General features: G+C 45.7%; 2 protein-coding genes across 5 annotated transcripts; one reads left to right on the top strand and one right to left on the bottom strand.

Annotated features, from left to right (window-relative positions):
* The first annotated feature begins 508 nt into the window (after window positions 1-508).
* LOC125712949 (multidrug and toxin extrusion protein 1-like) lies at window positions 509-12,818 on the top strand. Of its 2 annotated transcripts, XM_048983585.1 has the most exons (17): window positions 509-921; window positions 1,324-1,425; window positions 3,013-3,081; window positions 3,784-3,932; window positions 4,945-4,987; window positions 5,087-5,131; window positions 5,219-5,316; window positions 5,671-5,768; window positions 7,167-7,280; window positions 7,765-7,832; window positions 8,406-8,514; window positions 9,045-9,120; window positions 9,827-9,896; window positions 10,277-10,409; window positions 11,025-11,119; window positions 11,235-11,313; window positions 11,674-12,818. In XM_048983585.1, exons 1-17 carry the CDS (start codon window positions 748-750, stop codon window positions 11,898-11,900), a joined length of 1,749 nt encoding a protein of 582 aa, XP_048839542.1. In that variant the 5' UTR covers window positions 509-747; the 3' UTR covers window positions 11,901-12,818. The 2 variants fall into 2 exon arrangements, with proteins under 2 accessions (XP_048839542.1, XP_048839543.1); XM_048983586.1 differs by lacking the exon at window positions 7,765-7,832 and having other exon boundaries at window positions 11,674-11,811.
* Window positions 12,819-13,306: 488 nt separating this feature from the next.
* On the bottom strand, window positions 13,307-26,608 carry slc47a1 (solute carrier family 47 member 1). Of its 3 annotated transcripts, XR_007383424.1 has the most exons (20): window positions 26,362-26,604; window positions 26,116-26,267; window positions 24,882-25,097; window positions 23,922-24,023; window positions 23,628-23,696; window positions 23,014-23,162; window positions 20,588-20,630; window positions 20,291-20,335; window positions 19,756-19,853; window positions 19,472-19,569; window positions 19,111-19,224; window positions 18,274-18,341; window positions 17,381-17,489; window positions 17,022-17,097; window positions 16,856-16,925; window positions 15,685-15,859; window positions 15,470-15,602; window positions 15,284-15,378; window positions 15,082-15,216; window positions 14,531-14,671 (listed from the first exon to the last, which is right to left on the bottom strand). XR_007383424.1 is itself a non-coding variant. In XM_048983583.1 (19 exons), the coding sequence occupies exons 3-19, from the start codon at window positions 25,059-25,061 to the stop codon at window positions 14,360-14,362; spliced, it is 1,896 nt and encodes a 631-aa protein (XP_048839540.1). In that variant the 5' UTR covers window positions 25,062-25,097; window positions 26,116-26,267; window positions 26,362-26,599; the 3' UTR covers window positions 13,307-14,359. The 3 variants fall into 3 exon arrangements, 2 of the variants coding, with proteins under 2 accessions (XP_048839540.1, XP_048839541.1); XM_048983583.1 differs by lacking the exon at window positions 15,685-15,859 and having other exon boundaries at window positions 13,307-14,671; window positions 26,362-26,599; XM_048983584.1 differs by lacking the exons at window positions 14,531-14,671; window positions 15,082-15,216; window positions 15,284-15,378 and having other exon boundaries at window positions 15,385-15,602; window positions 26,362-26,608.
* Window positions 26,609-26,792: the final 184 nt, after the last annotated feature.

Raw genomic sequence — 26,792 nt, 5'->3', positions numbered from 1 at the left:
AGAATACTATCTATCTGCGTTTTTGATGAGCACTTCTATTTTGAATAATATATTTCCGATGTTGTGTCTTCTGTGAAACGCACCGCTGGTTTCTCTGACGTTGCATAACAAGCGATTATATTACTTGTCCCATAGCTATATTTAGTGATGTTTTTACACCTATATTTAGTTGTAAATGCAAAAGAACAAATCAATAAACGTAAATGTCAAAAACCGAAAACACTGTACAGCTTGTCTAGCGATGAACTGTGACGAGCCTTTTACAATATGTCAGGCATATATAGAGAGGCATATATGTTTGATATTTTAATCGAACGCTGTTTTATAGGTACGATTTCCAGTTGAACTTGGTTTTGAGCAGCCTCGCTTTTTAGGTCCCACTCAAATGACCCTATGCAAATAAATGTCCATTGTATAAATCAGTTATGTTAGTTATATAACAATTTCTATGTTAAGGACTGTCCTTGTTAGGACAGAAGCAGAAGACATTAACGGATACATGGTAAAACATAACTATACCCTTGTGCAATACGGTCGCGCAGGCTTAGCTGTGACGAAGATAGGCTGAGGTCAGGTCTGTGGGTGGACAGATCGCCGGAATAACTAACTTCTATTATAACCATGCCCGGTTCCATCCCCGCAATTTAACTGCAGGGCACAGGAGCAGATCCGCTGGTGATAAAAGAGAAGGGCGACAGGAGCGGACCGGACACTGCGGCAAATTGCCTCAAGGCGGAGGGACCGTAAATGCAGCAGGTGGACATGGAGGAGGCGAACGGAGACGTTAAAAGCGACAGGGTCCCCGAGCCCGAGGCGAACTCTCGGGCTTTGTGCGGTGCCTGCTGTCGACGGCTGTCTAGCTGGATTCCGGTTAACTACAAAGAAGAGATCATTCAAATAGTAAAATTAGCTGGACCCGTGGTGAGATTTCTGACTGACATCCCCCGCCTGGAAGTTTAACCTCCTTTGTTTATAAACGTAGAATGAATCTGATTTTTATATTTAATTCACACCCTCACAGTTTTACACTGAAATTTTAAATAAGCAATGCCTTTAAACGGGATGCCGTAAACAGCAGACTGAAAATTTATTTGCTGAACTCATAATAATCCCGAAGTGTCTATAGTTTTTAAAATTGGGCTGAATGAGTTCACGCAGTCAGAGGTGTCCTGTGTTGCGCGTGCAGTTTAATCAGTCAAATGAAGTGTTGCGCTTTAAAGTCAAACAGCATTTAGTCTGAAATATCGAACAAGCAAGAATAGTGATAAACCAAACCATCCCGCTCTCCCCTGCTAATGCTTGCCTCTCCCGGCTTGACCGCAGTTCATCTCTCAGCTGATGGTCTTTCTAATAAGCATCGTCAGCACGGTGTTCTGCGGCCACCTGGGGAAGATGGAGCTGGCAGGGGTGGCTCTTGCCATCGCCGTAAGTCGCCTCTCTTTGACATACTTTTTTCAGACTTCCACAGTTCGCGAGTTTTTATGCTAACGTGTTCAAATATGGCAGAGTTTTTACAGGGAAGCAGTTCCTACTAACCGACTGGGACTGGTAATCGACCCAGAAACCTAGTTCCTTAAACACTTCAGTAATTACCAGTTCATCCATTCTAATTTGCCATTTCACTGTGACGCTGCCCGGGATACAACAGTGGTAAATAGTGACAACATTTCCATACATTTTACATTTTGCGTGATCCTCAATGTTGTAGATATTCTGGAAAATCTCCTGTGGAAAATGCTTGGTGGAAATTCGCATAAAATTGTTACATGCCACCCAGGGTGTACCCCAGCCCCCCGACCCTGATCAGCAGGGTCGTGCAGAGACTTTCCGAGGTCGGGGTTGGAGGGGGGATCCCCCTGTTTATGTCCCTGCTGAATGGCATAAGCGGATATGAGATAGATTAACAAAAACTGTTATTGAAAGTAGAGTAAGGGGTCTTTTCTGGTTTATTGATCCTATCCACTCCTACTCACCTTGAATGATATAGATGTAGTCAAGATGTTGCCATTTTTCCTATTGTGTGTCTTCTCACACAGATTAAGATTGCAAAGTACAGCGTTACTCCATGCCAGTGTATTAGCCCTATAGGCCCTGGCTTTGTCCATGAAATTTCTAGCAAGTCCGTAATAAAGACGGTCTGAGGATTCAAGGCTCGCATGCCTTCCCTTTGGCCTTGGTAACTGATGAGCCAGGATTTGTTTCACCTCAATAAGCTGGAAGTTTTGTCTTTGTTAGATCACATTCTTACACTGACCTTACTACTTTATCTTGCCATTTTATATAGATTTTTTTTTACTGAACTCTTTAAAGTTTGTTTCACACTATGGTGATGCCCTCAGACTAAGCATGCATATAAAATCACTTGCTTACTTAGTATGTACTGAATTTTCTTTGAAGCCTACTACTTGACTGTTAATACAGTATGTATTGTAGGTATCTGTGAGAACAGCATGGATGCACTCGGACATACTGTGTTCTCCATCTCACATATTACCTGATGTTTATCAATGACATAGCTTGTTAAAAGCTGGTAAAAAAGTTCAATGAAAAAATATATAATCAAGTCAACTTATGTAACTGGTTATTGTTATATACTTAATTTTGCACAGATGGCACTTGTCTGCCATCCTGGCTTATTTCTGAGTGAGTGACATTCTCTATCTCTGGTTATAGCGCCATTGGCTTTGTAGGATAGCGTAGCGTCCATTGATTGCATACTTTGGTACTTTGCACAAAGTAGTATGTCATCTGGGTACCATTAACCTATGGTCTCATCTGTACTGAGGATTCAGACATGATGCACACTTTGCATACTACACTTTGCCTACTACATAGCAAACAAGTATGTGATTTCAAATGCACCCTAAGGGTTACTGTATACCTACAATACCATTGCCTCATAGACCTGTACAGAATGGTTCCCACTTTGACTGAAGGAATTCTTTCAACTGAAATTGTATCAGTTTTTTGTGAATTTACACACCTCTCACTCGCCTTTTTTTTTTTTTTTAGGTGATCAACGTCACTGGCATTTCCATTGGGACTGGACTAGCATCCGCCTGTGACACGCTTATATCTCAGGTGGGCGGGGCTAGGAACTGGAAAGGCGGAGCCTCCAATCCAGTTTCATATAATATTTCCTGGAGGTCATTGGAAGATGTGGAGGCCTGTGTGGAATCTGTGCCACATTCGGGGAGAGTCCCCCACCTCGAGAATTTTTGCTTTGCTCCCGTTCTTGGGTAGATGTTGAGGGAGATACTAGAAGGGCAATGGGAAAGTAATACATTACCTCGTTTGCTTAAACTGATCCTGGGGCTTGGATACCCCCTTTGCTATTTAATATCAGGGGATCTGACTAAAGCGGGCAGTGGTAGCTGTGGGCAGTGGTGGCTTAATGGTTAGCGAAGTGCACGTGTTCTTGAAAAATTGCAGGTTTGAATCCCCATCCAGCAAGGCACCACTGAGGTACCCTGAGCTAGGTACCACCCCCAAGCACTGCTCCCTGGGTGCTGAATTAGCTGCCCCCTGTAATCTCACATATGGGTTAAATACAGAGGACACATTTCGTTGTTCTGCACTATGTGCTGTGGTGTGTCAACAATGACAATTAATCACTAAATTCTAATTGTAAAGTGAGGACCTAAAAATTTCCCTGAAAGAGTTCATTGTCATTTACTGTTGATGCTGTATGTACTACTCTAGACGCCAGATGTAACCAAAAAGCAGTTTTGGGAGAGTTGTTTGACGTCTGCACCTCTGGTTCTTGTTATCCCCTCTACGCAGACGTTCGGAAGCAACAACCTGAAGCATATAGGCGTGATCCTTCAGCGAGGGATTCTGATCTTGTTATTGGCCTGCTTCCCATGTTGGGCGTTGCTCATCAACACGGAGCCCCTCCTGCTGGCTGTGCGGCAAAACCCCAAGGTGGCCAGGTGAGTTGTGCTACCATGAGTGAGAGGCCATCTCGTGGGAACCAAGCTTGGAACTGAAATCCATGCAGCGTTTCCATGAGGGAATCCCTTTAGCACCCTCATACATGGTAACGATGCTGATCTAGTAGCAGCTTGCGCCTTATGTAGCATCTCCTCCCCATTTATGTCTGCATGCCCATCAGCTTCCTCCATGACCGTGTTCTGTTGAACGTGTTACTTAGGCTGTGCGAATGTATGGATGTTCTGTTTCACAGAAGGAGCATCTCTGGGTTTCTCACCACGATCTCTACTGGATAAATAGTTTACTGAAAATAGATTGATGGAAAATTTTACTGGTCCGCCTGCAATATAGTGCAAATGCCATGATTTCACAAGGACATTTGCCTAGAATTAACTAATACGATCATTCATCTCATTTGGTAGAGACTGAAAACCTTATTTTCTGTTGTGTACCTCCATAAGAATATAAGAAATTTACAAACGAGAGGAGGCCATTTGGCCCATCAAGCTCGTTTGGGGAGAACTTAACCAATAGCTCAGAGTTGTTAAAATCTTATCTAGCTCTGATTTAAAGGAACCCAGGGTTTTAGTTTGCGCTACACTAGCAGGAAGACTATTCCATACTCTAACTACAAGCTGTGTAATTAAGTGCTTCCTCAAATTCGTTTTAATATGTTCTCCCGCTGATTTCCACTTATGGCCACGAGTTCTAGTATTTAAACTAATATTGAAATAGCCATTTGGCTGAACAGCATCCAGACCTGTTAGAATATTATATACCTGGATCATATCCCCCCTTAGTCTCCTTTGCTCGAGGCTAAACAGATTCAGCTCAGCTAACCTCTCCTCCTAAGACATTCCTCTAAGACCAGGAATCATTCTCGTAGCCCTACGTTGCATCTTTTCCAAGGCATCTATGTCCTTCTTAAGGTATGGTGACCAAACCTGCACACAATATTCTAGGTGGAGGTCTTACCAAGGAATTATATAATCGTAGCATCACTTCCAACAGGCTATCTCAGCTGTACGTGAAGATCTTCATGCCTGCCCTGCCTGTAAGTGTCTTCCTGTGTCTTTGTGACTGATTCAATGTTGGGGCATGAGCCTGCTGGTGCCTCAGACCTTTTCAAACCACGTCACTACCTTCTCCACAGGCAGCTTTCATGTACCAGTTGCAGGGTCGGTATCTCCAGAATCAGGTGAGGTGCCCACATGCTCAGCATTACGGAAAATGGAAAACGTGACGTCAGCGCTGTTGGCGTAACAAAAATGTATTTTGCCTCCAGGGTATAATATGGCCACAGGTCATAACAGGAGCGGCAGGAAATGTGCTGAACGCCGTAATCAACTATATCTTTCTGTATATGCTGGACCTGGGAGTGGCGTGAGTACCACCTAAAGAGGCAGATAGACAGGCACCTGTCGTTCTAGTAACACACCAGCTCCGCCCTCTACACGGGTTTGCAGAACTTGCAGGGAAGGAGAATCTTGACATTGGGTTTAATTCTTAATATGCTACGAAAGTGGGGAGAGATGCAGCCCATTGGACATGAAGGGAATTCTCCAGTTACCTACCAACATCAGCCGTCCCTCTTAGTGCCTTGCTTCAGTGCAAGGTTCTCTGAGATCAGGGAACCTTAGGACATTACACATGTGCTCACTTTGTCCCACTGCCTGTAAAAAATTGAAGCAAAGAGGCTAGCAGAAGCAGAAGTTTTCACCCCCTACTTATCCACAGCGGGTCAGCTGCAGCCAATTCCATCTCCCAGTACTCCCTGGCTGTGTTCCTGTTCATCTACATCTGGTGGAAGGGTCTACACAAAGCCACATGGAGAGGTGAGGGCAGAGCGGTTGGGACAGGGGTCCTTATCTTGATTTTTATTTTTTTTGGATATGAGATGGATTAACAAAAACTGTTATTGAAAGTAGAGTAAGGGGTCCTTTCTGGTTTATTGATCCTATCCACTCCTAATCACCTTGAATGATATAGATGTAGTCAAGATGTTGCCATTTTTCCTATTGTGTGTCTTCTCACACAGATTAAGATTGCAAAGTACAGCGTTACTCCATGCCAGTGTATTAGCCCTATAGGCCCTGGCTTTGTCCATGAAATTTCTAACAAGTCTGTAATAAAGACGGTCTGAGGATTCAAGGCTCGCATGCCTTCCCTTTGGCCTTGGTAACTGATGAGCCAGGATTTGTTTCACCTCAATAAGCTGGAAGTTTTGTCTTTGTTAGCTCACATTCTTACACTGACCTTACTACTTTATCTTGCCATTTTATATTGATTTTTGTTTTTTACTGAACTGTTTAAAGTTTGTTTCACACTATGGTGATGCCCTCAGACTAAGGTTGCATATAAAATCACTTGCTTACTTAGTATGTACTGAATTTTCTTTGAAGCCTACTACTTGACTGTTAATACAGTATGTATTGTAGGTATCTGTGAGAACAGTATGGATGCACTCGGACATATTGTGTTCTCCATCTCACATATTACCTGATGTTTACCAATGACATAGCTTGTTAAAAGCTGGTAAAAATGTTCAATGAAAAAATATATATATCAAGTCAACTTATGTAACTGGATATTGTTATATACTTAATTTTGCACAGATGGCACTTGTCTGCCATCCTGGCTTATTTCTGAGTGAGTGACATTCTCTATCTCTGGTTATAGCTCCATTGGCTTTGTGGGATAGCGTAATAAGATGTATTAGGACAGGGGCAGAGGTGGACATTTCTGGTCCAGGAAGTACAAGTCCAGACCAAGATTTCATTTCAACCAACCAGCTGATTACTCTGTGACTGTGACTCTTTATACTTAACTGGTTGGTTGAAACAAAATCTTGGTCTGGATTTTTGCTTTCTGGACCTGAAATCTCCACCTCTGGTCGGGGGTCTTGCTTTCAAGGGGTACAGGGAACTAGGCAACAATTGCATCATCACATGAAAAAGAATAAACAGATGGAATAAAGGAGGGTGCAAAAAAAATAAACTTAGTAACAAATGCACACTTTGTTGCTATTGGTTTGGGGGCTGCGATCAGGTTAAGGACAAATTAAAGGATAAGCCCACCCCATGAGATAAACTGTGGCCCTGTTGCTGTTACTCACACATAGCAGTTACTGAGGTGATTCAGGTTAAAGACACAATACCGGACCCCCCCCCCCATGGTGACCTACCTGGAAATTTTGAGGGCCTCTAACTACCCCCATCGTCTGCTGCCCGCAGGCTGGTCCATGGAATGCCTGCAGGAATGGGGCCCCTTCATCCACCTTGCTGTTCCCAGCATGCTTATGTTGTGTCTTGAGTGGTGGACCTACGAGATTGGAGGATTTCTGGCAGGTCAGAGGTCATTCCGCCTGCCGGCACTGGCTCCCATAGACCTGGATGTAGCATGACTTTTGATGAGTATGGATTCAGGGAGTGAGTTGATGCCTTGGCGGTAATACAACAGGCATCATAATACACTGGGCGTGTTTAGCCCTCAGATTCACCAACTACCTCTTCTAGCATCTTCTTCTACCTCTTCTTCATCTGTTCAAAGCTTCTGGCTTTTCTTGTGGGGCTTTGGTCTTCCGCCTCCGGAGTTGTTGCAGGATCTAGCTCAGTGGGATGATTTTCTGACAAATCATCTCTTGTGCTTTTGTTTGCATGCGTTTTAGTAACATATCTTGCTTGCTGATGTATCCTTCTACCAAAGTTCTGCTGTACTCTCGATACTTTCTCATTGTCAATCTATTAATGTGATTTCGTGTAAATAAAATCACACAGTTATTTTTGGTTGTTGATTTATTTTTACACATGGATGAATCTCTTTGGGCTGCAGGTCTGATAAGTGAAGTTGAACTTGGCGCACAATCTGTGGTCTATGAACTGGCAACCATCGCCTATATGGTGAGTTTTCTCGTGATGCGCCACTGCAATAGGAAATAGAGGTTTTACAGCTTTGAGTCAAGTAGTGCAGATGCCCATTTTTGGGAGAGACTGTTCTTTATTAAAGAACTGAGGTACGACAAATGAGTAATCAAGCGAGTAAATGAGAAAAAGGGAGGTATTAGATGATGGTTGCCTGGAGTTTTTGTGTTGACAAAGAATCTTGTGAAAATGTGCCACAATTTGTGCTTCAAAATAGTATTTATTTGGTTCTCTTTGAATAAGCTTGTTCTGAGTAAATGAGCTGACTTGAGTCTTGTAAAATGCATTTGTTTTGTGGTTGTAAAAGGGAAATTCCAGCAGAAGTTACACATGATTGATGTCATCTTTCAGGAGTATAAATTAAACATGTGAATTATAATGCCTCAACTGGTGAAATATAGGATAAATACAAGGCATGATATTTTGTAGATGTCTTATGGAGCATTGATGTAGGTGTTTTACTGAACTGCGGGATTGATGCTTAAACACCCAGCAACAATTGTGATCTAAGAACAGTCTGGAATCGTCTAATTCAGTAACTTGTGCTTTCAGTTCCCCCTAGGCTTTGCGGTGTCTGCCAGTGTCCGGGTAGGGAACGCCCTGGGTGCCAGGAATCCAGAACAGGCCAAACTGTCCGGCAAGGTGTCACTGATGTGTGCAAGTAAGAGATGTGGGGGAATTCCCACAGATAAATATTTCTATGTCCTATGTGTGTATAGTATAGTATAGTATAGTATAGTATAGTATAGTATAGTATAGTATAGTATAGTACAATATAGTATAGTATAGTACAGTATAGTATAGTACAGTATAGTATAGTATAGTTATTGAATGTTATTAATGGGATTGCAGAGGCACCTACTTAATTTTGTTGTACTTAAGTAACCCACTTATACAATGCCAAATAAAAATCCTTGGTCCTTGAATGGGCAGGAAGAGGGTGTACAATGGTTTGGAAGGATTTATTTATATATTGCAAATTCCAATAAATATCTGAAGACTTAAGAACAGGAGCTCTCCCAAAAGTATTAAGGAATCCATCAGTACAGTGTCCCAGGGTGAGGCTATGACATTTGTGAAGTGTAATATTGCTCTGTATGTTCATTATTCTGCGTACTAATGTGTAGTAAGTATGCTGCTGCAGTAAGTGCGTGAGATTGGAGTGTTAGACCTCTGTTTCCCTGGTTGCAGTTGTCGTCTCGTGCTTTGTGGCAGTAGCCATCAGCTCCTCGAAAGACGTGTTCGCATACATATTCACGACGGACAGGTGAGTAGCCCTGTGTCTCTTCGCTGCTCCTCTAGGCATCAGGCTTAAGTTTTATTGCGGAGGGGCAGTCTGTCCTTCGATCGCCATGGCTCATGGCTGCCAGCAAGCCAGTCATTCATTTCACCTCCTGTGCCCAGTATTGCATCATCTCTCAGCCTCAGGGGTTTTTCGGCCTGTTCCCCTGGCCCCTCCTTTGCCTTTTACCCTGTTATGTAACAGCAGCAAGCAGACGGGCCCTTGACCCATCATCAGGATAGTCCCAGACTCATTATGTATCCTTACACGTGTCGTGAAAACAACCTCAATTCTCTAAACTGTAATGTATTAATGTTGAGTTGATGGCTTCCGCACACTGACGTACTGTACCTCATTCACGCCAATCCAAAGTCTTCTAAAATGCACCAGGGTAGATAACTATTTAACCATCGCTTGAATATGTCAAGTTAGTGTCAGAACATTAGGACATCCTGACAGCAATGTCCAGGTGAAGTCGTACCATTATGTAACCTGAATTTCTGAAGTAAAATGTCTGTTGTACAATTTGGCGAAATGGTGTAAAATGACTATAAGTCACATACAGTGCATACTGACTGCTAAATCTGTGTTACTATGTCTAAGAATGAATGCCAAGAGCTGAATGAGCATCACATTCAGAGATTTTTTTCCAGCCCATCCTCTTCTCCTAATTCTCTTCCTTGTCCCGTAGGGAGATTGTTACCCGGGTTTCGGAGGTGATGATCATGTATGGCTTGTTCCACATCTTCGATGCCGTAGCGGTGAGGATGCCTCACTCCAGATACTCGCTTCTCATTGTTCTTCTGTGTAGTTAGAACAAGCTTCCAGTCACTCAAAAACCAAAGATCTGGGAGTTGGCAGTTGGCATAAACAGAAAGATGAAGTGGTATGGAGGTCAAAACACGGGCGTGATGTGGGCATTTACATACTTCCATCAGATCTCTAATTACTTTATAATTACTATAATTAGTGCTTGAGTAGTCCGGCCTGCTCACCATAGCAACCAGTTTAAAGTCAAAGGTCATTCAGTCAAAGGTCATTCTCCGCTAGTCTTGCAAAAGTCATGTAAAATCTGTGTAGCATCTCTCTCCCATTAATTAGTGTAATTAGTGTGACTTTCACAATGGCGTGTCCTTTTCAGTGTGTGACAGGGGGCATCGTGAGGGGTGTGGGCAAACAGATGATTGGTGCACTGTGCAACCTTGTGGGATACTACCTCGTTGGCTTCCCCATTGGCGTGACACTCATGTTCGTCACCAACAAGGGAATTATCGGTAAGGAACGGGGCTGGAGTGAAGGATGCGGATGGGGGAGTTTACTAAAACAACAAGAAGTTTGTTCTCTTTTCCTCTCATATATAACCACCTAATTTCTCTTGCCCTAACTTATTCATTCATTGTCTACTCCTTCGCGCATCTCATCAAATCAATCAGTCATTTTTATTTCAAAGTCCTTTGCCTGCATTTACAGCAGTGTTTCCCAACCCGGTCCCGGGGGAGCCCCAGACAGTCTACATTTTTGCTCCCTCCCAGGAATCAGAGCAAAAACATGGATGGTCTGGGGGGGGGAGTCCCCAAGGACTTGGCTGGGAAACACTGATTTACAGAATAAGAGGAAAAAGCAAAATATCAGTATTGGTAAAACTAAAGATTCTACAGCTAATCCAGTGGAAAAAGTACCAGTGACAGATATGACTGTAAATCGTAAATAATGGCTCTATCATGTATGATGGAGCCTAGGATAAGTGTGACATGGCAGATGCCAACAGGCGGGTCATTGTCCTTCTCATCCCATCGTCTCCCTCTTCCTGAGTGCCACCCACCCACTGCCTGACTTTTGCATTGGTGCTGATAGTCCTGTGTACCGTCTGCTCTGCCCTTGTCCCCCAGGCCTGTGGACGGGCCTCTTCACCTGTGTCTTACTACAGTCCGTTTTCTTCATTATCCTTCTCGTGAAAATGGACTGGAAGAAGGCAATGGAAGAGGTCAAAACTTTATATTCAAACATCCGCCATCGGTATATCATGCTGGGGGACGGTGCCATGTTCCCATTTTCCTCTTAATCTCCAGAACTGATCTGGCTCTGTCACGTTTCCACAGGCTCTCATCCGGTCAGGTGTGAAGACAAACTGTGGACCAGCTGAGGGCACTGTTTTGGAAAAGCAAGACTCCATCCAAGGTAAGACCACTTTGTAAACCCCTCTCATAAAATGTAAGTCCCACCCATTAGAAGATCCAGCCATGCATTCTAATCCAGGGCTGCCAACCCTGCTCCTGGAGAGACGCAGCCCTAAATTAGGAACATCTGTGGGTCCTTAAGGTAGGCTTTTAACCCCCAGCTCCCTGGAAGCTGCTATGAGTGGCTGTCCTTCCTGGCCAGCTTCCTCTCACCTACAGAGAGCAAGTTAGGGGAGGCGTAAAGGGAATGTCCCCACGGTGACCAATAAACGATATATTCTTGTTATTATTACGAGACTGTATTGTGAGGTGGTGGAGCCTGGGGATGTGGCTCCCTGATCCTGTTGTTCATGTCTGCTAGCTGTGGCCATGGAAGTCATGTCGGAGGAGACAAGTCCCAGGGAGGCTCATGACGTCGAAGTGGAAGAGCTGAACAAGAGATCAGAAAAGGTAGCCCTCGGAAAGGTGGGCCAGCCGTTGTCCATCCGGCAGTTGGTGCTGCGCAGGAGCCTGGCAACCTTCTGCATGCTCCTGGTGCTCGCCGCAGGAATCACAGCCAACGTGATCTTCACCAGACTGCTCAGTTGAGCCTCAGACTCGTATTTTGCTCCACCATACTCCACCCATCTGCACCATGAGGAAACTCAGCGGAGATAGAAAACCAAAGTGGGGACATCCAGATGAAGACAGAGTCACAGACACAAACACACGTAGGGAGTCACTGAATTACATACATACATACAGAATTACATAAAAACATGCGTACAGAGTCACAGACACAAACACACGTAGGGAGTCACCGAAACAAACATACATACAGAATTACATAAAAACATGCGTACAGAGTCACAGACACAAACACACGTAGGGAGTCACCGAAACAAACATACATACAGAATTACATAAAAACATGCGTACAGAGTCACAGACACAAACACACGTAGGGAGTCACCGAAACAAACATACATACAGAATTACATAAAAACATGCGTACAGAGTCACAGAAACAAATGTCCACCCAGAGTCACAGAAACAAACATGCATACGGAGTCACAGAAACAAACATGCATACGGAGTCACAGAAACAAATGTCCACCCAGAGTCACAGAAACAAACACGCATACGGAGTCACAGAAACAAATGTCCACCCAGAGTCACAGAAATAAACACGCATACGGAGTCACAGAAACAAATGTCCACCCAGAGTCACAGAAATAAACATGCATACAGAGTCACAGAAACAAATGTCCACCCAGAGTCACAGAAATAAACACGCATACAGAGTCACAGAAACAAATGTCCAACATGGGTTCAAATTGAACCCTGGCTGAAAGGCCCCCAGGGGCCTGTCATGGGGACCGGGAGGACAGAGATGATGGGTCAAGCAAAAGAAGTGTGTCACTTACTTCTCAGGTGTTACCTGCCCATCTCAGGTTCTTTATGAACTTGGTTGGCTTTCACAAGAGTGCGCACCATCCGTGTCTGAATAAATATGTGCGAAAAGCATACTGGACCCATGTTTTTTCGCACGCCTTGGAAATCCACTCTCAATTTGTCCTTGACAAGTGCGGCGGGTGAGCTTGTTTTTTTATCTCAGACCTGTGTCCCTCTGCTAGCCTCATCTGTGTTGGGTCAATCAAGGTCCTGCCGCAGCTGCATGACTTGGCAGTTTGTGCCTGTCGCTCCTGCTCGCTGTTCTTCAATCATTACAAAAAGGTCATTAATCATTAAGAAAAGGTCATGAATGATTACGAGGCTAGCAGGTATTGGACTCATCCCAGTAACCTGACATGTCTTGGCGCTGCCAGTTTTAGCTAAGCCGTAAGTATCACAGACGTGACGGGGCAGAGGAAGTCTGCATTTTTGGGGATGGGAGTAGGTTGTGTAGAGGGGTGTCTGATTGGTATGGGGGTATTGGACTGTGCGCGGATGCCGGAGCGAGACAAAGTCAAGAGTTCAAAACAGAGCTGAACAAAAAGACAGGAGCCCATCAGTTGTCTTAATCTCCTTGTTTACTCAGTGGCCAAAGACCTCCTTAGTGCCCAGGCAAGGGCCATGAGGAGTCAGATTGCATGTGTTAAAAATAAACCAAAAACATATTTTTTTTAATTCACACAATACTAGGACATGAACTGTACACAGTTAATGAGCATGAAAACCTAATTCTATTAATAAAATGTAAGACGTGCAAATACCCTGAAAGAGATTTGACATTGACAAAGAAGCTTTCTGCAGTTTCCACAGCCGTTAAAACGCACCAGTCAGCCACAAGTCCAGTACTGTAGAGAAATCCGGCTACACTGAGCACTGAAGAGGCAGGTTTCATTGGGGTATTAGTACTCTATGTGCCTATATGTGACTTAGGTACTAAATGCAAGGAGAGAAAGATGGAAACAGAGAAATGGAGAAAAAGAGAGAGACAGACAGAGACAAAGAGAGACAGACAGACAGATAAAGTGAGAGACAGACAGACAGACAGAGAGAGACAGACAGGAACAGAGACAGACAGACAGATAAAGTGAGAGAGAGACAGAAAGACAGAGAGAGAGACAGAGAGAGACAGACAGATAAAGTGAGAGAGAGACAGACAGAGAGAGAGACAGACAGGAACAAAGAGAGACAGACAGACAGATAAAGTGAGAGAGAGACAGACAGAGAGAGACAGAGAGAGAGACAGACAGGAACAAAGAGAGACAGACAGACAGATAAAGTGAGAGAGAGACAGACAGAGAGAGAGACAGACAGGAACAAAGAGAGACAGACAGACAGATAAAGTGAGAGAGAGACAGACAGAGAGAGAGACAGACAGGAACAAAGAGAGACAGACAGACAGATAAAGTGAGAGAGAGACAGAGAGAGAGACAGACAGGAACAAAGAGAGACAGACAGATAGATAAAGTGAGAGAGAGACAGAGAGAGAGACAGAGAGAGAGACTTGTCAGCTGCGATCAGGGATGTTTCACCATGCCAGCCCCCCCCAGAGGATGTGGGTTTGCAGAACTGACACAAGGAGCAGGGAGAAGTTCGTGTTTGCGCTGGTAGCTCTCTCACTCCTGCAGGGTGGTGTTGGGAAGAGGTGTAGGATTTGACACCGGGGATTCACTCCAGCCGAGGGTGGAGTTGTCCCCAAGAAGTTCTACTTCTGGGGGAGGAAAGGTAAGATGGGCCACGATACCAGAAACCAGGGCCAGTATGGCCACCACCAAAGTCAGGCCCCGCCGCAACGCCAGCTGGACCAGCGGAAGGGGGGGTTCCTGGCTGCCTGGGGCACCCGTGTCTCCCCGAATCTCGCCCGCCTGCTCCTCTGTGCCCTCCTGGCTGTGCCCGCTGTCTTCGACCCTATCGCTCACAGTTGGCAGCTAGAGAAAGAGAGAGGGAGAAAACAGCCTGGAGAGAGTATCATGGGAACGGAAAAGGGCACAGTGTAGCATTAACTCCAGCTGCCAGGACAGCATTACAGCGTTACAGTAAGAAATCCATCAACAATTTACAAGATCTGACTGCCTCAGCGTTAAAGTGTTACAATGCAAAATGATTATAGTACAATTAGAAAATGAAGTTCCAATATAAAACTGAAATAGAACTATGTTACAATATGCCACTTGAATGTCAAGAAAAATCACGTGTCACATAAAATACAAACCTCATTACAATATACTAATAATAAAAATAATGACAGATTATACAATTGGTAAGAATTTTCTCTTTCTTGAGGAACCAGGTAGAAGCATTAATAGGATCAAAGTGATCTCACGGGAACCCTACTCACAAGCATGCCTTCTGTCATCTGGCTCACCATTGGTGAGTTCTCCGGGACCAGGGTGTCAATCACAGGCTCTCCTCCAATGGGTGGCCTGGGCCCAACACAGGTCACCCGGCCACCCTTCCCAGCGCGCTTCTGGGCCTGTTGGATGGTGTGTTTAGTGACAGATTCCCTCCGCTCAGAGAAAAAGCCTTCCTGGGCTTCCTACCTCCTCTGTGACACGAGGCCAGTCCAGCTTGAAGATGAGAGCGATGAAGAAGATGGCCTGTAAGATGACGCAGATGAGAAGGCCCAGCCACAACCCTGAAAGAGAGACAGAAATCCATACATAAGTTACGACCTGAAATTCATCTTCCTGAATCATTTCATCATCCTCAAAGACGGGGCACCATACCAAATACCCTCATGTCTGCAGCGAACATGAGTGCAATGCCTATGGGGAGACCAACGCTGTAGTAGCAGATGAGGTTTGCGACAGCAGCGATCTTCTGCTTTCCGGCACCCAAGAGAATTCCAGAGCTCACACACTGGGGAGTGAGAGTGGCAGGGTCAACCAGAGTCGGGGTCATCACCCCAATCGGTGAGGGTCCGATCCCCACCCTCACCTACGTGTATGTAGAGTTTGTACTTTCTCTCCATGTTTGAGTGGGCTGCCTCTGGGTATGCTGTGATGTCTAAATTTTATGTGTAACATGTGCCCTATGATGGATTGGCATCTCATCCAAGATGTCCCCCTGCCTTGTGCCCTTTGCGTCATGGGATAGTCTCCAAATTCACCTTGACCCTGGAAAAGTAGTCACAGGATGATTAAACTGCTGATTAACCCTCTGGGGTCTTGGGGTAGGGAACACTTTCACTGACTGGGGCATGGTCACACATTTCATTCAATATCATCAACTTAATTCATGGCAAAAATTATTTCTTATATGTTTGTTTTGACATTACGCCCATCTTAATTTTAATGTACTTTGTAAATATGTCAGATTTATGTGAAGTTTGTAATTTGACATCAAAGTATAGACATTGCAAAATGCAGTTTGGAACACTTGCAGAAACATTATAAAAATACATAGTAAGCAATGGTGCCAGTTTGTTTTGATCCCAGATATCTGATCTCCAAAGTCTTGGCTGCATGAAGATGACTAAATGGTGTAGTTGCAACATTCGGTTGGATAAATACATAAGAAAAACCAAACTCATGTCACTATTTCTGGCTCTTTTCATTGAATATGTAGTAACTTTCATGTGTCTACATGAGCCATTCACACCTGGCCACATCTCTCCCCCTCCCCCCCCCCCCCCCCCCCCCCACCTGGATCGCGTTTCACCGTTGCGTTGTTCACCAAATTACCATGTGCTTGTGATTTGAATACGCGGAAATACGACTATTTATAATGCGAATAGCGATCTTCAGGTGAGAGCGGCGCTACAGCCCCCCATGCAGGTAAGACAAAGAAAGGTGACATGGTTTACTTTTTTGCCGTTTTAACCTAATTTTTTAAACTTTAATACTTCCGCCAATGGACGTTTTGAAAAGAATACAGATTACGGATCTAGTCAGCGTTTTTTTCACGATTCTACATAAAGATTTCAGCGAGATATAAACTGAAATAGACGCGAAAAATACGCTGCATCGCCGACAACGCACTCGACCCCAGAGGGTTAAACAGTGCAGATGAATTTTAATATGACTTAATCTCAGCCTTGTTGTGCTTCAATAGCTTAATACATCTTTGTAGTCAGGCGTGAAGATCCCAGAGAGCAGGCCTTAATGCCTCACCACAAGAGCATCAAAGAACTGCAGGAAGATGTAGAGGTATAACGTGTGGGACACCAACTCCACGATGTTCCTGAAAAGCATCACAGAAAGATAATTGGTTCAAGGAGGCCCATAGCATCCCATAAGCCTCTGCTTCAGCTAGTCCAGTCAGGAGGCGGGGACTCACACATCACTGGTGAAGATGAAGCCAATGATGTTCTTGGTGGAGGCGAGGACCACGCCCTGGATCACAGCCATGACACCTGCAGTGATGTCAGTGATGCAGTGGGTTCAGGCAGTGAAGGGACGGGGCCACTGCGTCACCGAGGCAAAACTACGCAGTTTAGTGTAAATACATAAATTGAAGAGTCTAACATTTACCCATATGCATAAGCAGATTAATTAAGAGATAAATATAGGAGCTTATAGGAGATAGACTAATACTGTTTTTTGTCATAAATATTGTTCTACACACCATTAATGCTAAGCTAAAGGCGGCTAATGGCTACCAACACTGCCATGCCAAGCCGAGGTGGGATGACTCACCGGAGAAGACCAGGGACACCTTGCTGGTGATGAGGGCACTGGCAGTGTCCCCCGCGCCCAGTGCATTGCCCACACGCACACAAGCCGCCGCATGCACACCCAGAGGGAACTGCATGGCACAGCATGGCAGAGATTACTGACCAAAGACAAAGGTGAGCACTCAAAGTACAGTGCCGACTACTGATACAATGCAGGGGTGAGTACTCAAAGTATAGAGCTGACTGCAGATACAATGCAGGGGTGAGTACTCAAAGCATAGGGTGGATTACAAGCAAAAACACAGTGATGAGTACTCATATAGAATGCCAAGATTACTGAAACAGTACAGATACAGTACAGCCAGTTACTGATATGGCAGTATGGTGAGTATTCGCAGTATTTATAGGGGCAATTACTGATGGAGCACAGAGGTGAGTGCAGTTTGAGACATAGCACATCGATTACTATAGACACAGCATACACTGGATTACTTACATAGCATAGGTGAGATTACTCCAGAGTACAGACCTGATTACTGACAGAACAGTATTATGGACACAGTACAGATATAATTACTGGATCTATAAAAGTGACTGCAAGTAATCATACACACATAAGGTAATCATACATAAAACAAGAAAATGCTAATGCACACCTATGCATAGTGACACACAGAGAAAAGATCACATGAGACACGGCACATGATTCAGAGAGAGGCGTGAACACAATTAGATTAATGCGTATCGTTCTTGGGCCAGTTTGAACATCAAGGTCCCAGGATGGAGGAGCACTGACTGTCAATCAGGCTGCCGTCTGAAAAGTCTTTAATTATCATCTCACTACACTCCATGGTTTATTGTGAAGTTAATGAATGCTGGGGGGGGGGGGGGGGAGTCGACTCTACGGTGACTCACCATGTAGGTTATGGCTCCCAGCTCAAGAAGCACATGCTGGGCGGCCAGGTCAACCTTGCCCAACATCCCTGCCAGCAGTTAGAGACAGAACGGAAAGAATCCGAGGCAGTGGTCAGTCACCATGGCTACGCAAATCCCCCAATATCCTCTAAGAACAGGTCGGCACCATTCCCAGCCCGGATTTCTTCAAAAGCAGAATAAGTCCTGCGGACTGATTGAAAGCCACAGATGGGAGATCCCTGGATTCTAAGCACCGACCATTAAAGGAGTTTGAGTACTTCCAGAGAAATATTAATGAGCATCCGGGTCATCACTAAACCTCAGACGATCAAGTGGGATGTGTGAGCGGATCACGAGCTGGGTTCGTGGACAAAGGATACACCTCTGCATGTTTCAGAGGACAGTGTAAGTGTGGAAATCAGACAGCTGTACAAACCTGCACCAAGCAATTAATTATACTGAAGAAAAACCATTTAAAAACACTAACCACCCTAAAGATAACAGTTAGGGTACCGGTTAAGGACATGGACTCAGACATTGATGGTTGCTGGTTTAGGTATCTGGAAGGGTCTGTTGTTGTACCTTTGAGTTGGGTGCTTAGCCTGGATTAGTTCAGTATAAATCCTGTTTAGATGAGTAATAGTGTATGAAGAAAATTGTAGTTGAATCATGCAAGTGTAAACATTTTTTTTAAAGTATAGCGAGAAACCTGTGATGGTTTTTGTGACCCTCCGTTGTTTGTGCATTAGCCTCGATGTCAATAGCATGTCGATCTGACGATAGCCCGTCACGTATTGCCGAAATGCTGAGGTCACCCAGCAGGGGGAGCTGTGGTACCTGCCAGGAAGCCACCAATCTCATAGATCCACCACTCGAAACACAGCATGAGTGTGCTGGGGATGGCCAGCTGCATGAAGGAGCCCCAGTTCTGGAGTGATGCAGTAGACCAGCCTGTAGGGGGAGACAGAGTAACGCGGATCAGCTTCCACCAAGCTCATTCAGAAAGTAGTGTACATTCACACAAACTGACCTGGGAAAATCTTTGGTCATCCCTTTGTCTCTAAAAAGTATAACCACACACAGTTATATTTAAACACGACCCCCCCCCCCATATGAAAGTCGTTCAGAATGTATTACGTTCCAACTTTTAAGCGTTCCTGTTTTAGAGGCAGAACCGGTGCCTCTCTCTCGCAATCACCTCCCCACGTTTTCACGTAAAGCTTCTTCCAGCGAATGTAGGCAAACAGCAAGAGGCAGATGAAGATCTGACACAGGCTACTGGCCACTGCTGACCCCCTGTATGCACACACAACAGGTACAGAGAAAGACATGAGCGTTTCCGGACATACGCTCCAAATACCACCACCGTAACACATGTAATACAGCGTGTATGTGTGTCCTCTGTCATTCAAGTGCTCTCAAAGAGGACGATGTTTATAAGACAAAGAGGAAGAGGAAGAGGACAGCACACAGCACACCTACTTCACTCCCAGCTCCATCCAGAACAGCAGGACGTAGTTAGTAACCACATTGATGATGTTGGTCAGTACTGCCACATACAGCTGGGGCAGAATAATTCCCTGGGAGCAGAAATCTGAGGTTAGCTGCGTTCATCCGGCCTAATGCAGAAGGTTGTGGAATCACTCTATCTTATGCTCTCCACAATCATAAACGCAGATAAGTCCAGCCGAGGTTTGGGCGGCCCAGCTGGAAACAGCAAGGGATGCTGGGATATCGCAGAGGGGACACAGGTTACCGTCACTGGGAAAGAACACACCTACACCACTAAGGGACCCGCGTGAAGTATGGTTTGGTTCTTAAAGGTCTGGGTCTGCTCAATATCACCAGAAGGTCAGGCTACAATGCAAGGTGGGATTCTCACCTCCAACACGACCTTCTGCAAAAAACCAAAGAACACTTCTATGGCTTCCTGGTGGCCCACTGTCTGACCTCAGCCTATGCCTTGGGAGAAGGTCTGAACACAAGGGTGAGATCTAAAGCAGACCAAGCATTGTACCTGGTTCTGGAGGTAGGCCACCTGCAGCTGGTGAAGAAACATAGCCTGTATGGACCAAGAAGGAGATCAGCAATCGGGGCTTATCTTTATCTCATTTTTATATGTACACCGTGTCATTCACCAGAATACAGTCCATTAATTCATACAGCTGTTTTCTCTGTTGCCTATGTAAATAGACACAGGCGTCCTTACTGGAGCACTGTGTTGAATATAATGGTAAATAGAGTACTACTCATTAGCAGACACACAGGTGCTCACTCCCGCCCCCTAATGCTGACAGCCAGCACAGCTCCTCACCGGCACGGCGGGCAGGAAGGCGGTCACGTAAAGCTGGGCAATCCTGTAAAATGCAAAGACACGAGTTGCCATTAAAGCAGTTTTGGAAGAGAAGGTCTTGCAGGCGGGGAGGCAGATTGGGAAGGGTGGGAGACTGAGTGGCACCAATGCTCCAATGGGGTGCAAATCACAATGTGCTGTACAACTGGCCTGTCATTGCTTATTGTGATGGTCTCAGGCTCAGTGTATAAGTATATATGACGGATGGGGGGGTTGTATATGTACAGTGTAATGTACTAGTTGAACAGGAAGCTAATTACTGCTAATGAATGAAATGATGCTTCATTTGCCATTTGCATGAATCAGAGTAGGGGCGGCATGCTGGTGTAGCGGTTAGCACTGTTGCCTCATACTTCTGGGACCTGGTTTCTGCTGGGGTTCTATGTGTGTGGAATTTGCATGTTCTCCCTGTATTGTTGGGGGGGGGAGTACTCTGGTTTCCCCCACAGCCCAAATACATGCTGTGGCTAAATGAAGTTACCAAATTGCCCACAGGTATGTGAGTGTACCCTACATTGGTTTGGTGCCCCATCCAGGTTGTTAACAACTTTGGACCCCGAACAGGATGAGCAGCTTTAGAAAATGGATGGATGAGTCAGAGTAGAGGTACATTGCATATGCTTTAGTGAATCCCCTCTTGCTCTTCTTTGAGACACACATAGCTGAGAGCAAAACTTGGCGTCCGACCATTTATTCAAAACCCCTGGCACATTTTTGGGGTTAAGAACTTTGTTCAAGGGTCCGACAGACATGTAGTTATTCTCAGCAAGCCTCCGATCACAGGCACGGAGATCTGAGCCACACATGAACCCTCAAAAGGCAGCAGGCACTACTGGGATTCGAACCCACTCACCAACCCTCAAAAGACAGTTGGCACTACTGGGATTCGAACCCACTCACCAACCCTCAAAAGGCAGCAGGCACTACTGGGCTTCAAACCCACATACCACCCCTCAAAAAGCAACAACCACCACTGGGATTCGAACCCCAAATTTTCAGCTTACTAGACAAGCACTTTAACCACCTAAGCCATGGCGCTACACTGTGCAATTATGCATCTTTCTTCTCTGTGTAAAATCTGATAGATAAATAAATCTTATTTTTGTACATCTTTTCTTTTGAGCATGTTTGTTAACGTCATTTAATGGCCCAGTGTGGGGTGCTGTCATCATGCGTCAGAATGTTTTTTTGATTCCGTTTCTTTGTATCTTAAATTCTAGGACATTTACGGTTATTTTCCCCTGCATTACATTTAAAAGGTACTTAGTACTTAGTCTTAGTTTAACTTTTAAAGATTAGGTTTAATAATTCTCTTGTCTGCCTGAACTTGTATTGTGTCTTTCCAAACTGCACTCATGTGAAGCACTACTAATTAATTAAACGACGACATTGTTTTAACTGTTCATTGAGTAAATCAATTACATTTCCCAGGTGCTGCAAACAGAACTGAATTAATGGTTGGTAAAAGTTGATTACGTTTTAACTTATTATATGGCATTCAGCAGATTGAGCCTTTTTTTTTACATGTGAAAGGAGGCTTTTAATTCCTGGGTGGGGGGGGGGGGTTGCTGTGTAAAGTCAAAGCATAGTTTAGCCTATTTCCATTCGATTACGTTGTTGTTGCCCAATGAAAATCCCATCACTGCTTTTTAATTGCCAATTTAGATTCAAATAGTTCATCCCTTCCTGAAAAAAAACATGAGTGTTTCAAGTACAACTCAAGATCAACTCATTTTTCATTTAAAAAAATCATTTCGTGAAATTGCGTAGCATTTCTCTCAGCAACTGGGTTATCAGCAAATTGATTTTCTTTGTTGTCTTTTCCAAGCAAAACCTAACCTTTATTTTCCAGCCATGTACCTAGCAGTGGTCTGCAACAACAACGAACAGCAGAAAAGTGCTGTTTCCTCCACTAGTATCATCAGGGCAGGTGTTTTATACCCCAGAGAACAAAATGAATGCATGTTGGAAACTATTTATGAAAGAAAAGCCCCCCCCCCCCCCCCCCCAAGCCCCTAGGTTGCCATGAACCCCTACTGCTGCGTAAAGGGTCTTATAGACCAGTGTTTTTCCATTCAGCCCTCAGGGACCCCCCCCCCCCACAGACAATCCACATTTTTGCTCCCTCTCAACAGCCAGCCAACCACAAACACAGAATACCTGCTACAGGTATGACTGGGACCTGGGAGGGAGCAATAATGTGGACTGTCTTGGGGGGGTCCCTGAGGATTGGGCTGAGAGATACTGGGGTAGAACGGTAAACTGCCAGGATTTATATGAAACTGGCAATCAAGCAACTCAAAGGCATGGAAATAAAGCAGGACAGCATGTATATGTTCGGTGAGCAGGAATGCAACCCCAGGCTTCAGAGTCGGCTGGAGTCTGACCTGGCCACCTGAGTCTCCTGCTTGAGGGCGATCAGGATGGACTGGGCGTTGATGAGCAGAGCCCAGCATGGCAGGCAGAAGAGCAGCAGGATTAGGACACTGCGCTGCAGGATCTCACCCACACGCTTCAGATTCTTACCCCCAAAGGTCTGTGAGGAGACAGATGCTTAAGAAGTGAGGCTTTGAATCGGAGCAACCTTCTCCTGACTGACCTAATATGCAGCTATGAGTCACCAGTCACCACTGAGCATCTACATTTTTCATCACGAGGATGTAAAGGCAGGAGGTTACTGCAGCTCTAGGCGCCCTGCAGGCTACAGTCAGGGAAAAAATAAGTAATCAATCATCAACAGCTCAAATTTAAATTATTTATGTATTAACGAAATATAGCAAAAAAGCTTCAGTAGGTGTCAAAGCTTGATTAACAAATTAACATTTCTGTTCTGAATCATGTTCCGGGCTGAATGGATCGACATGTTTTAATTTATCGAGCCACTGAGCGATAGATTTTTCACTTATGCAGAGTGTGGTGTTGGTACTTGTTCTAACTTTATTGCATTTATACAGACAGAACTCTGTTTAAGTAAATTTAAATTAAAAGCACAGCTACCCACCTGTGATACCAATGTGTCACACGCCAGGGCTAGTCCATAGCCGGTGGCGGTCGTGGTGACATTTATTGTCTAAAAGGTTAAGATGAACCAGTGTCAGTCTAAGTCCTGGCCCTCTAACCTCACGCCTCCAAATTTTCACCACAAAAATCACAGATTACGATAATACATTTAAAGTAGCCAAAAGAAATTATTATAGCGAATTAACAAATTAGTGGATCTCGTACCCTTACGAAAAAGCAAGACTTCATATATTGCAATGTAAAGTATAGGCGTGAGTGATGGAAAAAAGTTTACCGCAGAGGCCAGGGCAAAGCCAGCGAGCTCTGCGTTTCCTAGGTGACCGCAGAATATGGCGTTAACAAACGGAAGGAGGAAGTACAGGATCCGAGAAGCCAGCTGCAAAAACAAAGGCAGGTGATGGGGGCGCCATGGAAATCATGAACCGCGGGGATGCGAGGAAGCACACAGGCACGGCAGGAGTCAGCCGGTCACCATGGCAACATAGTCACGGCTTGGATTTGAACCACAATGCCGGTGACTCCGCCTGCCTCAGCAACCTTCACAGCACCTGCGTGTCGACCAGCTAGCCGTCCTTGGCGACAGCACGAGGTGCGTAACCATGACAACACAGAGAGCAAAGGGTGACAGCCTCTCTCCTCCAATGCTGGAGTTTAGTTTCTGTGTTTCTAGTCCTGCACACACACACACACACACACACACACACACAAGTGTTTGTATTCACATTTTTATCAGGAATCTCCATTCATTTCTATGGGGAAAAAAACCCTAATTACTACAATGACAACCTTAACCCCACCCAGCCCTAACCTAAGTAATCGAACAAAACAAACAAAATACAAGACTTTTGGCATTTTTAGTTTTTTGATTGCAGTCATAGATTTTATTAAATTGAGTTTCCCCTTGTGGAAATCGTACGGTCCCCACAACGTCAAAATAACAGGATATTTGTTCCCCACGGTGTAAAATATAAACATAACACACAAGGACACACACACCCTCTCTCTTATTAGTGCCCCCCACCCAATTTATTAGACATTTCTGGGTCCAAATGATCCAGAGTGAATGAATGAACTAAGAGTGAATTGCCTGTAGAGGCCAAAGTAAATACGCTGACCCCCCCCCCCCCCAAACTCCCTGGCACCTCCTTGGCAGACAGTCAGACAGAAAGTTCCAATGACGGAAATGGGGAACTGGGCCCCCAGCCACCAGGCCCCCCATCCACTCTGCTCTCACCAGGGGTCCAGTCAGGCGAAGCAGCTGAACCAGCTCCTCCCTGTAAGGCGGAGGGATCCAGCGGCAGACAGAGCGCCACTGGAGCAGCCCGCCGCCGCCGCCACCGGGTCCCATCTCGCCGGACACCCGCCTGCCGTCCCCCACGGGTCCCAGGACATCGGGAGCCCAGGACTTCTCCATTCTCCGTGTGCCGTCCGCAAGAGAAAAAGCAGCCAGCTGGATGAGGGAAGCGTGGAAGAAAAAGTAGAGTGAGAGAGTGAGAGAGACTGGGGGGAGGGGTGGGAGTGAAATGCCGGCCACCCTTCAGAGGCAGCTTCTTCAGATATCCATGGGGGGGGGGGGGGGTTGAGGGGCAGCGGGACAGAGAGAGGCCTCAATAAGTCGCTTGAGTCGCTGCGTGGACGACCTGCAGCCTGCTTTTGGAAAAAGCGGACACTGGGGGCCCAGCCGCGATCAGCCAGCTTATAAGCAGTGCCGAGGGGGGAGGGTGGAGGGGGTCGGGGAGGGATGGGGGGGGCTGGCAACGTCACACTAATCTCATCAGGAATGCCTGGGCACATGCTTTCTATATGTACTCCCAGGGCCGCCTGCATGCTGCCTGCATGCACTCCCAGGGACGCCCGCATGCTGTCTACATGCACTCCCAGGGACGCCCGCATGCTGTCTACATGCACTCCCAGGGACGCCCGCATGCTGTCTACATGCACTCCCAGGGACGCCCGCATGCTGTCTACATGCATTCCCAGGGCCGCCCGCATGCTGCCTGCATGCATTCCCTGGGCCACCCGCATGCTGTCTGCATGCATTCCCTGGGCCACCCGCATGCTGCCTGCATGCATTCCCTGGGCTGCCCGCATGCTGCCTGCATGTACTCCCAGGGCCGCCCGCATGCTGCCTGCATGCATTCCCTGGGCCGCCCGCATGCTGCCTGCATGTACTCCCAGGGCTGCCCTCATGCTGCCTGCATGTATTCCCTGGGCCACCCGCATGCTGCCTGCATGCATTCCCTGGGCCGCCCGCATGCTGCCTGCATGTACTCCCAGGGCTGCCCGCATGCTGCTTTCATCTGATTTCCTTCAATCACACTTAATTAATTGGTCTCAGAAGGGGAAACAAACAAAGAATAAAGCATGGTAGCTCAGGCCCAGTGTGACGATAAATTCTGGCCTCTGACCCCAGTCGTGGTCACACCACCTCCACCTCCGGTTTGTTCCCGTAACCCCCGGTCACTTACCAAACACTTTGCTCCAGAATAGAGATCCCTCCGTCGATCCCTGGAGGTCAGTGCTGGAAACCGGCTGTACCGTCGAACCTCAGACACTGTCAGAGCACGTTCAGCAGGGCCTCTTCTCCGCAGGTGCAGTCGGCGATGTCAGGCCAAAAGCACTAAACATGCATGAAAAACACCAGAATGATAAACAGACACACACAGGCACATGTGACCTTTGCGACAGCCCCAATCCCAGCCCAACCCACTCACTCATTTAACACGACCTCAGCAAAACTAATTCACAAGGTGTTCTTTGATGATCTGTAATATAAGCACCCAAAAGTAATGAAATTAGACTAATGTGCACGTTGCATAAATGAATTTATCTTTGACAGGGGTAGGTCAAACAAACATTGAAAATGTCTAAAACTCCAGCCTCAGGAATCAAAAAGTCACCACTGGTGTACAAATTCACAGTGAACCTTTGGCCCGAAAACTCTTATCATACACACACACAGACTAAGAGAGAGACTCTTTGTCAAAGCAAAGGTAGGTCTGATATGTGTTCCATTCCACAAATCGCTGAACAACAACTGCTGCTCCGCCCACTGCTGTACGTGTTGCCAGGTTTACCCCCTTCAGATCCTAGCAATGTCAGCGTCCAGCAAATAAATCCCCAGGTTTGGGTACGTCAGCAACGT

The sequence above is a fragment of the Brienomyrus brachyistius genome, chromosome 18 (assembly GCF_023856365.1).
Source record: "Brienomyrus brachyistius isolate T26 chromosome 18, BBRACH_0.4, whole genome shotgun sequence".
In the NCBI taxonomy this organism is placed as follows: domain Eukaryota; kingdom Metazoa; phylum Chordata; class Actinopteri; order Osteoglossiformes; family Mormyridae; genus Brienomyrus; species Brienomyrus brachyistius.
Note: the sequence above shows the minus strand (reverse complement) of the source record. Positions and strands in the feature narration are given on the sequence as shown.

Excerpts from the sequence above, each read along its gene's own strand:
- slc47a1 (XM_048983583.1), bottom strand. The coding sequence starts at position 25,061 with ATGGAGAAGTCCTGGGCTCCCGATGTCCTGGGACCCGTGGGGGACGGC. Across the intron at positions 20,631-23,013 it reads CAGGAGACTCAGGTGGCCAG|GATTGCCCAGCTTTACGTGA; the intron begins GTCAGACTCCAG and ends TGCATTTTACAG. Across the intron at positions 17,490-18,273 it reads TGGGAGCCATAACCTACATG|TTCCCTCTGGGTGTGCATGC; the intron begins GTGAGTCACCGT and ends TGTGCCATGCAG.
- LOC125712949 (XM_048983585.1), top strand. The coding sequence starts at position 748 with ATGCAGCAGGTGGACATGGAGGAGGCGAACGGAGACGTTAAAAGCGAC. Across the intron at positions 5,132-5,218 it reads GTCGGTATCTCCAGAATCAG|GGTATAATATGGCCACAGGT; the intron begins GTGAGGTGCCCA and ends TTTTGCCTCCAG. Across the intron at positions 5,769-7,166 it reads ACACAAAGCCACATGGAGAG|GCTGGTCCATGGAATGCCTG; the intron begins GTGAGGGCAGAG and ends TGCTGCCCGCAG.